Source organism: Bufo gargarizans, chromosome 10 (genome assembly GCF_014858855.1).
Source record: "Bufo gargarizans isolate SCDJY-AF-19 chromosome 10, ASM1485885v1, whole genome shotgun sequence".
NCBI lineage: Eukaryota > Metazoa > Chordata > Amphibia > Anura > Bufonidae > Bufo > Bufo gargarizans.
The window spans coordinates 40,015,225-40,027,400 of NC_058089.1; the positions used below are offsets into that span (position 1 = coordinate 40,015,225).

The following is a 12,176-nucleotide window of genomic DNA, read 5'->3' on the forward strand; positions in this document are numbered from 1 at the left end:
CCTTTAATAAGTCCCACCGTAGTCCCAGACTTCTCTGTATAGGTGGCATGTCCATTACCAGATTTAAGTCCTTAAACCCTGTGGCATGATTGCCCGGTTGTAAGACTTTCATAACAGCAACACTATTTGAGGCAATTTTATGTAGTCTAAGGTTGGCCTCAGAAAGCATACCTTGTGTCCTTCGGGGCAGGTCTATGGCTTCTTCTTCTGTAGGTAAAGACTTAAGTCCATCATCAACATAAAAGTCTCTCTCAACGAAGTGTCAAGCATCCGCGCCATACTCCTTTTCTCCATCAATGGCAGTCCTTCGAAAACGGTATGTTACAACAGCGGGTGAGGGACTATTTCCGAAAACATGTACTTTCATGCGGTATTCAATAATCTCATTGGCCATGTTGTTGTCACGGTGCCACAGAAACCTTAGGAACTTCCTATGGTCTTCACGTACAATGAAGCAATGAAACATCTGTTCAATATGAGTAGTTATGGCAACTGGTTCTCTGCTAAATCTCATAAGTACGCCCACAAGGTTGTTGGTTAGATTCGGGCCAGTGAAAAGAACATTGTTTAGGGATACACCTTGATGCTTGGCACTGGAATCAAATACTATCCTGATTATTTTTGGCTTACATGTATGATACACTCCGAAGAAAGGCAGATACCAGCACTCATCGTATCTTTGAAGTGGTGGCGCTGGTTCAGCGTGATCATTGTCAAAGATCCTTTCCATAAAGGCGATGAAATGGTCCTTCATTTCAGGCCTGTTCCTTAGTGTTTGTTGAAGTGAGTTAAATCTGGATAAAGCCTGTTCACGATTTGTTGAGAGTTTGGTCCTTGTATCAAGAAGAGGTAATGGTGCAACCCAACTGTTAGACTCATCCTGAAAGAATTCTTTATCCATTATTTTGATGAATTCTCTGTCTTCAACTGACAAGGCTATTTTGTTGTCCTCACTTGTAGTACAAAACACTGTAGTACCTAGGTTGTCATCACAAAGGACAGGAGTAGCATCAGGTATCTTGGATGATGTCAAGAAGCTTCTCCTTTACTTCATAATGGTGAGGCCACTGTTTGAAGAGGGATACACGTCCATTTCCCAACACATATGTCTTGAAGGAGTGGATCTCAGATGGCGTACACATCCTGTCCAAGCATACATCGCCCACTATTACCCAGTCTAGCTCAAGTCTTTGTGCATAAGGGGCGTTGTCAGGCCCATCGCACTGATCTCGTACTTTATGTTCTCTGAGAATGTCCCTTCCTAACAGGACTAAGATTTCAGCATTCTTGTCCATTGCAGGAATCTCATCTACAAGGTGCCTTAAATGAGGAAGTTGATATGCAGCTTCTGGAGTGGGAATCTCTTCCCTTTCATCTGGTATCTGGTCGCACTTGACTAACATTGGTAGGGGTATGCCCTCTTCCTTGTTGATATGAGAGACCATAAATCCATCAACCCTCCTCCCGAAGGTATCTACAAGACCAGAACAGGTTCCGAGAGTATATGGTGTTGCGTGACCCTCTATGCCGAAGAGCTCAAAGAATTAAGGCTTAACCAGGGATCTGTTGCTCTGCTCATCTATTATGGCATACATCCTAGCAGCTTTCTCAGGATGATCCCTTGGGTATATATTGACTAGGCATATCTTGGCACAGCATTTGTGGTTCTTGCCTTCTCCACAGACTTCTGTACATGAAGAAGAGACATTATCTTTGGTTGGAGCATGACCTTGTTGCTCCCCGCCATGATTTGAGACGGGAGTGGAGGTAGGAAGTTGTTGTGGGTTGTCTGGAAGTGGCGTAGGATGCATGACTGTAACATGTCTGTCGCTACCGCATTCTGTGCACTTAAAGGGAGTCTGTCACCACTATATGACCATATACAGCACTTACATGGCGCTGTAGCACACCTATACATGATTCTAATAGTACCTTTGTTATTTTCTTTAGACATCCAGAAGCAGGAAAAACTATGTTTATTTCATATGCATAAAAAGCACTCGCAAGTGCCCAGGGGCGGCGTTCAGTATATAGGTGCCCAGGCTGCTCTGCCTTTTTAACAGTTACTCCTCCCCCAGCCTCTTCCTTTGCCCACCATCCTATTCCCTTGTATCATTCCTAGGTCCGGTCGAGATCCCGTCTTAGCTTGATTAGTTTTTTATCTCTGCTTGCTTTCTGGTAAAGGAGCTTTGCACTTTTTTTTAAATCGGCATCAGCGTGGGCCTCTATTAACTTATCGCTTAATGTTGATCTTCTGGAACGAGATGATCTGGAAGAAAATGCAGTGCGCTTGGTTGTGGTGGATCTGTGAGATCTGGTCTCCTGCAGTTGAGTAATGCAGAGTTCTGCCTTAAGTTTATCATTTAGCACTGCGAGACCCCCTTGTTGGTTCAGTGCATCAGTCCTGGTCAGTTCTGCTGAAGAATCCCCTATATTAGAGTCCTGCAAGAACACTATTTTGCAGACAGCCGCTGATAGCGTACATACGCAACAAATAGGTGATTTATAGAGCCTCTTATTTCATCTGGTTGATCATTAGAGTGTGACAAAACTGACATGCAGTGTGAGGTTCTGTGCCAGAGGTCTGATAGATTACTGGCTTCATAGTTTTCTCTTAGTTTCTGTGTTTTATTGTACGTTTGGGTTTTACTCTCTGTTCGGTAATATCTGCAGAATCTGTCGGTTCAGAGGCATGATGTATCTGCATTGCTTCAGCCATAAAAGAGTTTTCAGAGCCTTGTCTATAAATTTTTTACGTTTTTTGTGAAAAAGGGTACTGTCTCAACAGTGAAAAATGGTACTGTCTCTTTAAGAAGACGAACAGCAGCTTAGACAGGTGAGGTAACACAGTGCAATGTAGAGAAACAGTTTCCAACATTCACTTGAAGTGCAGTAAGCTTGTGCGATGCGACCATGTGCTTTCACAAGATGGCGGATGGCACTGAGCTTGATTGCAGATTAGGCGCACACACATATACATAGCAGGCTGTACGAATTCTATGCACTTTTTGAATATTCTGACTCAGATTGTTGTAATAGCAATTTATCCCTAGTGAGACCTCTATGCCTGGCCTGTATAAGCAGATATAATTTCTGCGGACAATTCCTATCAGATAGCTTGAACTCACCAACACCGAGTTTATCGAAGTAAGTTGCTTTATTCTGTAGCCAGATAACAGATGACAGCAGAAACAGATGGATTTTAATGTTATGCGGTTTTGTATGGTCAAAAGATGATGCTTTTGCAAGCTAGCATGAAAATACAAGTGTACCTGTTGAATCCCAGGAGCAGAATGAAGAAAACAGAAAGTGAAGTACACAGAAGAAGGGTGGAGCAAAGAAATGAATGACAGATGAAGAGCAGAAAAAACTAAAGTGCATTACCAAAAACGACCACTAGATGGGAGCATATGACCAATATAGAATATATGAATTGTTAAACGAAATAAACTATATAGATTTAAAGTATAACTGTCATATATTTTTTGGGGGGGAGTATTGGATTGTGGTGATTAATATCACCTTGGTGGCCTTATTTCAACTTTTCACTGTGTATTCAATTACCCCTTAATTCCACAGTTTTGTTCCCTGTACTGCCTACTTTTACCTCTGCTTAAAATAGGGTTGCTAGGCAGGGTCCGTCTATCTGTTGAAGGACAGAGGAGGCAGAAGCAGGCAGCGTGCAAGGTCAGATTACAGACAGCCAGGGACTGTAAGTAAATAATTAAAGCCAGGTCCTCCCCAGCAGCTGATAACAGTGCCTGGGCTGTGTGCACTTCTCCCTGTCCCTGCGCTTGGCAGACGCTCCCTCACTCAGCAGAGCTGGAGAATGCAGAGTGGAAGCAGCGCAGAGCAGGGAAGGGAGATCTGCCGTCTTCTCAGTGTATAAATGAAAGCAACATGTGGTAAGAGGACCCCTTTGCGCTGCAGGAGATTAACCCTTTAGGGGAGAGGGCTCTGGTTACTGAGACCTTTGGGGGGCTATTGTTACTGGCTATTGAGGGCAGGCGGGATTAGCCTCAGGGTGAGGGCAGTGGCGGCCATCTTAACTGAATAGTGAAATTGCAGTTTTATGCAGACTGGTTGCTAAGGGCTGAATCTTATTAAATATGGGGTAAATCAGTCTAATAGTAACTGATTCTGGAATATCATGTTATTAGTAACTACATATATGAAAATTGAAATTAGGGTCTAAGTGTGACAGTTATCCTTTAACTGCGTAGCAGCACAATATGACACATACCCCCATACGCCTGATCATTGTACTAACATTAACACAGAAAGTAGACAGATGATTTTACCACACCAAGGAACCTTTCCATACTTACACCAATGGAAAATAAGCACAAATGAATGGAAGAGACCCGAAAATACCCCCCCACATAGATGTACTAGAGGTAGGGCCACTCCTTCGACCCTACCTAGCATGAGTAGAAGGTTCTGTAGTTGCCAATAGCAACCATACTATCTATAATCATCTGTGATCCATAGCCTTTGCGCCCTCACCTTCTAAAAATGGTTCTGTGCCCTGACAGGTATACAGAGGGAGAGTTAAATCACTGTGGACTGCTAACTCCCCCTAACTGTTACCCTCATGGCCACTGCTACAAGAAGGTCCTAAGTCCCTTCAACAGATGCGTGCATAGAAGAAAAGTAGAGCCCTGACATCGCTCCGGCAGTAATGTAAACTTGATCCTGCCTGCGGCTAAATCCCCCATATAACCCCACATAAAACACTCGGGAAAAACATCCGCCCGTGATCGCTCCCTCTTAGCTACACACGGAGCGCTGACATACTAGTAATAATTCACTCACTCCCAACACATAGCAAGCTGCAGTCCAGCTGACATCCTACTTGCAGCAATGGTCCATAGAAGAACTCAGAGCCCAGACAGAGCTCCGTCTGTCATCTGGACCTTGACCCCGCCTACTCCAAACTCTCCACACTACTTACTAACCCTTAGAGCAGGGGTACTCAACTGGCGGACCGCGGTCCAAATACAGACCGCGGCCGCCAGTTGTCCGGACTCCGGCCATTCTTCAGAGCGCTCCTCCTCTCCTGCACACTGTATCGTGCAGGAGGAGGAGCTTACTGGCGCACTTCCTCCTGTCCTACTGCGAGCGCTGAGCGCAGTGAGACATATAGCGCTCCTCCTCCTGCACACTCTGGTACGTGCAGGAGGAGGAGCTTGCCGGCGCACTTCCTCCTTCCCACCCAGGGGCGCAGTGAGAGATGGCTCCCTCCACATGCAGGCACCAGCGCTTTCATCCGGCACCTGCACATAAAGGGAGCTTTCTCCCTCAGTGCGCTCACAGGTCCGTCCTTCCCTGCAGCAGCGGCAGCACGTAAGGGAGCTTCAAGCTCCAAAGGACACTTACGTGCTGCTGGAGAGGGGAGGGACATCACCACTGCCACCAACGAAATAAATGTCCCATTTGGGAAGGAAGGGGGGCGTGGAGAGGGCTACAGAGAGGCGGGAACACGTCACTGACTGCAGGAAAGGACTCCAGTCAGTGTCGTGTTCCCATCTCTCCTGGGCCATCTTCTTTAATATTAAAAGGTAAACTAATTAAATAAAGCCCCATCAAGCCATGATAGTTTTGTTCTGCATCCAATTCCCATTATTGGGGGATTGGATGCGGACCCCTTAGTTTCAATGGAGCGGAAAAAGATGCAGTGTGCTGTCTGCATCTCTTGTGGCCCCATTGTAATTAAGGGGCCGCATCCAATCCCCCAATAATGGGAATTGGATGCGGAACAAAACTATCATATGTCTGTTCTGTGGCTTGGGTTGCCACCTGGCCAGTAGTTCACCAGCAAAGCTGGTATTTTAGTTCCCTTGCCGGTGCCAGAATTTTCCTGTAAGGACTGTTAGGGTACTTTCACACTTGCGGCAGGACGGATCCGACAGGCTGTTCACCCTGTCGGATCCGTCCTGCCGCTATTTCGCCGGGCTGCCACTCCCCATTGACTATGGGGGAGTGGAGCTACGGCGCAGCATGGCAGTGCACGGCGTGAGGCCGCCAGACGAAAAAGTCAGACATGTAGTACTTTTAGTCTGGCGGCCTCTCACCGTGCTGCGCCGTAGCTCTGCCCCTATCCCCATTATAGTCGATGGGCACAGAGCAGCGGCACGGCGAAGTAGTGGCAAGATGGATCTGACAGGGTGAGCAGCCTGTCGGATCCGTCCTGCTGCAAGTGTGAAAGTACCCTTACTAATGAGCGCTTCCATCATGGAACACCCATTAGTACAGCCTTTACCTCCACCGCTACTTGTGCTAGTAAAAAAATAAAATTACGGTACCTCCACCCCCATTTGCTCACGCTGTGGAGAACACTCCCTGCTGACTAGAAGCTCAGGACAGGACCTACAAGACGTCATCACGTTGGAGCACCGGTCCTGAGCTTGCAGTCAGCAGCGAATGTTCACTGCAGCCAGGTGAATGCTAATTATTTTTTATTTTTTTTTGCAAAAGCAGAGAAGGGGGGCACTAATGGGGGCATTACTCTTACTGGGGGCACTAATGGGGACATTATTCTTACTGGGGGCATTATTCTTACTGGGGCACTAATGTGGCCATTACTAATTCTGGGACTTTCCCGGGGCGCTCCACTATAACGTCAGAGCGCCCCACGCGCATGGATCACATGATCGCATGGCATCTTTACTGTTGGCGTTGAGCTCGGACCTTCACCTGACTGCAGACCCAGGTATGTGGACCTTCAATAAAACTAGTTGAGTACCCCTGCCCAGAGTAATCGGGGCAGTTGTTTCACCCCCAATCGCGCCCGTTTAATCATAGAAACATAGAATGTGTCGGCAGATAAGAACCATTTGGCCCATCTAGTCTGCCCAATATATCTGAATACTATGAATAGCCCCTGGCCCTATCTTATATGAAGGATGGCCTTATGCCTATCCCATGCATGCTTAAACTCCTCCACTGTATTTTCAGCTACCACTTCTGCAGGAAGGCTATTCCATGCCTCCACTACTCTCTCAGTAAAGTAATACTTCCTGATATTAGTTTTACATTAGAGGGCCAAAGGTTTAAAACTATGTCCTCTTGTAGCAGTTTTTCTTCTTTTAAATATTCTCTCCTCTTTTACCTTGTTGATTTCCTTTATGTATTTAAAAGTTTCTATCATATCCCCTCTGTCTCGTCTTTCTTCCAAGCTATACATGTTAAGTTCCTTTAATCTTTCCTGGTAAGTTTTATCCTGCAATCCATGTACCAGTTTAGTAGCTCTTCTCTGAACTCTCTCCAAAGTATCAATATCCTTCTGGAGATATGGTCTCCAGTACTGAGCACAATACTCCAAATGAGGTCTCACTAGTGCTCTGTAGAGCGGCATGAGCACCTCCCTCTTTCTACTGGTAATTCCTCTCCCTATACACCCAAGCATTCTGCTAGCATTTCCTGCTGCTCTGTGACATTGTCTGCCTACCTTTAAGTCTTCTGAAATAATGACCCCTAAATCCCTTTCCTCAGATACTGAGGTTAGGACTGTATCACTGATTTTATATTCTGCTCCTGGGTTTTTACACCCCAGGTGCATTATTTTGCACTTATCCACAGTGAGCGCTGATATTCAGGTAAACCATAACTCACCAGCATTCTCGTTCACCGTCCTTTAAGTGACTATCCAGACGGCACTCCGCCCACAGCCTGCTCCCACTACGATGTAGCAGCGCTGTCTCTCGGGCAAAACACTGCCCACAAACATCCTCCCCTCTCACTCCCCCTGGCTGCCCGAGAATAGCGCGCCCAAACAAAGTATAATTGTAAATGTTTTATTGTCCCGATGAAGGGTGCTGTTCGCCCCTGAAACGCGTAGACCCGGAATAAAGAATTGTTACTGTTTTACCGATACTATTCTAGTCTTCTGCATCAGCGCCGGGAAACGGTCCTGTGTTTCTTCCTTTTTACTACTGTTTCTCATTCCTGAAAACCGCTGCAGTGGTAAGGGCAAAGACCTTGGCAGCAGAGCAGATTCCCCACAAGCTGGACGGGAAAATACCAGCAAGGCAAAATAAAGGTGTTGTGACTCATCAGAACATCATATCGTAAGCGCAATTTATTATCTATTGCGACCTTGTGGCAAACGGAAACACACACGAGGCGCTGCCTCCTGTCTCTTTTTCTCTCCTGCACTGATGAGGGGCAATCACCCCAAAACAGCTATCTGCAGATGAGATGCTGGCTTAATTACTATCCAAGTCATGTCTCAAGGCCTATTTAAAGGGTCGAGCATTGATTATAGGAGAGCTGCCTTAGATCTGGTGGCATTGAAGAAAAAGAAAAAAAGGCAGTTACACTTTAATAAATGAATCCTGCATAAAATATAATAATGAGAATCTTCAAATATAGAAAATTGCTGGCACTTAAAACGTTTCCATGTGGTATGACAGGTAAGAAAGCTGTTCACATACTCAAAGAGATGGTATTGAGAACAATTCCAGAGAAAGCCATCCCGCTCAAGCACCGGAAGACACAGTAAGTCACAAAACCGGGAAGAAAGGCTGCACATGTGCCAGATACAGCCATCATCAGGCACGAACTGGTCAGAATGGATTTACGTCCAAACCTAATAAAGAGAAAATCAATATGTATTATATCAATGTATCCACAGGACAAACTTCTCTTTTATCTGTGCTTTGCCACAACGACTTTATTCTTATTTATTGGTTTATTTATAATTCACAGTGATTATCGCAAGATACAGTGCTTAGCTGTTGGTACCTATAGTCTCCATAAGGCCACATTCACACTCCCATATGTTCTAGCTTAAAGAAGACAGTCCCAGATTGTGCCACTGTCCAAGGATGGTCGGCTGCTGTTCCTGCAGAAGTCCTCTGTCACAGAACCCTTCTTTTGGTAACTTATCTCCCGTGCTAAACATAGGGATGTAGTGGAGGTATTCTGGGCATGTAATAAAATGAAGTACTTTCTCTGGCTCAAGACAGACACCCTTTAGTTGGATTTAACTGGTGGGCCGGAAAACTAGTACGAGCCCCAGAGCTGCTCGTACTAGGGTGGGCCACAGGGTCCCTAGCATGGCGGTCCCCTTGCTCCGCCTGGCGGCGTCTCCGCCGCCTTGGGAGCTCATCATCATCACTAGATGATGATGAGGACGTGGATGACAACAGGAAAGTGGGGTCATTCTAAATTGATCAGCGGTGGGGTGTGCGATGCGCTAACAGTGGCCGGACACTAAGAGTGCCGACCACAGTCAGCGTACGCACAAAAAAATATAAAACTGCTTGCGCCCCCAAAAAGTTGTGGGGGGAGGGGGGGGGCAAGCTGCAGCACCCTTGGGGGGGGGGTCTCGGGTCACACAGCTGTGCTGTGGACCCCAGACACCCGATTTAGGGTGATGCAATCACAAACTTTTTTTTTTGTTGTTGACTTCCACTAACTTTCCCTTTATTATACCTGCCTAACCCAACCTTTCCCTAGCCTTTCCCTAGTACCTGATTGAACAAATTGGGGGTGCTGGGGCACAGATCAGGTGCTGGGCACAGATGGGGTGATGCCTGGACAGATGGGGGTGCTGAGATGTGACGACGACGTGCAGCGGCAGAGCTCCTCTCTCCTCTGCTACCCGGACACAAAAGGAGGAGGAGAGGAGCGCTGCTAGGATTCAAACCTCCCGCCCACCTACCAATCAGAGGCGATCTCTCAGGATCGCAGGATAGTGATTGGTGGTGTAATATCACACCACCGATCACCATCCTGTTCCGGGTTATCGGGTCCTCAGAGTCCCAAATAACCCAGAAACGCAGCAAACCGCAGGTCTGAATTGACCTGCGGTTTGCTGCGATCGCCTACACGGGGGGGGGGGGGGGGGGGTCACAGGACCCCCCGGCGCATTGGCCATGGGTGCCTGCTCAATGATTTGAGCAGGCACTGGGTTCCAATCACCGCCCGCCGCGCGGCGGTGATCGGAAATACACAGGACGTACAGGTACACCCTGTGTTCTTAAGTACCAGGACATCAGGGCGTACTGTCCTAAAGAGGTTAAAATCTCAACCATTTTGCTGGTACTGTACACTGCTGCATATTTGCCATAAGCATATCTGTAGTGTTTACTCCATCTATGGACATCCCAGTAGAATGTTTTAGTTCTATAGCTACTCACAAATAGTGTCAGTCAGCTAAGGCTAGTTTCACAATAGCGCTTTTATATCCAGTAGGGTGTTCCGGTAGGGAACAGCCTGCCGGATCTCTCTGCATTCCAGGATTGCTGGAAGCTACAGTTTTGCGGTCCGGTCTCATTAACTATAATGGGGACTGGCTGAGATCTGTCCGCAACCCAGCAAAGATGCTGAGAATCGGTCAGACGAAAACCACTGTGCAATTTGCTGTGTTGTGGCCGAATCGCCACTGGTCCCCACTTGGAAAGGAGCCCATGTACTGTTTTTCTTTTTTTTTTTTTGCACAGTTCCCGTCTGATGTTGTTTCACACTTGCGACAGAGGATCTCATTACCGGAATTAAACAGATCTGTTTTGATTTTGCACATCAGGTTTCATCCGTTCCATTAGGATGCGGTTGTATGAAATCAAAACGAAAAAAAAAAAAAAAAAAGGGATCCATCACTAAATACATTGAAAGTCAAAGGGTGACGGATGCTCTGCCAGATCTCAATACTGGAAAACAACGACGCAAGTGTGAAAGCAGCCTTATCTGCCCCTGTGTATTTTGTTCACCTCACATGAGACCCTCTTGTTAGAGGTATGTCAAGAGGATTTCATACTCTATACCTGTGTCGCATGGCTCTGAGGTATTTCACTATACAGTCATGGCCAAAAGTTTTGAGAATTACACAAATATTAGTTTTCACAAAGTTTGCTGCTAAACTGCTTTTAGATCTTTGTTTCAGTTGTTTCTGTGATGTAGTGAAATATAATTACACGCACTTCATACGTTTCAAAGGCTTTTATCGACAATTACATAACATTTATGCAAAGAGTCAGTATTTGCAGTGTTGGCCTTCTTTTTCAGGACCTCTGCAATTCGACTGGGCATGCTCTCAATCAACTTCTGGGCCAATTCCTGACTGATAGCAACCCATTCTTTCATAATCACTTCTTGGAGTTTGTCAGAATTAGTGGGTTTTTGTTTGTCCACCCGCCACTTGAGGATTGACCACAAGTTCTCAATGGGATTAAGATCTGGGGAGTTTCCAGGCCATGGACCCAAAATGTCAACGTTTTGGTCCCCGAGCCACTAAGTTATCACTTTTGCCTTATGGCACGGTGCTCCATCGTGCTGGAAAATGCATTGTTCTTCACCAAACTGTTGTTGGATTGTTGGAAGAAGTTGCTGTTGGAGGGTGTTTTGGTACCATTCTTTATTCATGGCTGTGTTTTGGGGCAAAATTGTGAGTGAGCCCACTTCCTTGGATGAGAAGCAACCCCACACATGAATGGTCTCAGGATGCTTTACTGTTGGCATGACACAGGACTAATGGTAGCGCTCACCTTTTTTTCTCCGGACATGCCTTTTTCCTGATGCCCCAAACAATCGGAAAGAGGCTTCATCAGAGAATATGACTTTGCCTCAGTCCTCAGCAGTCCATTCACCATATTTTCTGCAGAAGATCAATCTGTCCCTAATTTTTTTTTTTTTTTAGAGAAGTGGCTTCTTTGCTGCCCTTTTTGACACCAGGCCATCTTCCAAAAGTCTTCGCCTCACTGTGTGTGCAGATGCGCTCACACCTGCCTGTTGCCATTCCTGAGCAAGCTCTGCACTGGTGGCACTCCGATCCCGCAGCTGAATCCTCTTTAGGAGATGATCCTGGCGCTTGCTGGACTTTCTTGGACGCCCTGAAGCCTTCCTAACAAGAATTGAACCTCTTTCCTTGAAGTTCTTGATGATCCTATAATTGTTGATTCAGGTGCAATCTTAGTAGCCACAATATCCTTGCCTGTGAAGCCATTTTTATGCAACGCAATGATGGCTGCACGCGTTTCTTTGCAGGTCACCATGGTTAACAATGGAAAAACAATGATTTCAAGCATCACCCTCCTTTTAACAGGTCAAGTCTGCCATTTTAACCCAATCAGCCTGACATAATGATCTCCAGCCTTGTGCTCAACATTCTCACCTGAGTTAACAAGACGATTACTGAAATGATCTCAGCAGGTCCTTTAATGACAGCAATGAAA

At 46.2% G+C, this 12,176-nt stretch overlaps 1 protein-coding gene across 1 annotated transcript in view; it reads right to left on the minus strand.

The window, feature by feature from the left end:
- The window catches only part of LOC122920286 (solute carrier family 22 member 6-A-like), a 123,765-nt gene that overhangs the window by 96,638 nt on the left and 14,951 nt on the right, over nucleotides 1–12,176 (minus strand). Inside the window, exon 3 of the mRNA XM_044269676.1 lies at nucleotides 8,436–8,590. Within this exon, the coding sequence (XP_044125611.1) occupies nucleotides 8,436–8,590 (155 nt within the window). The remainder of the gene's footprint in view (nucleotides 1–8,435; nucleotides 8,591–12,176) is intronic.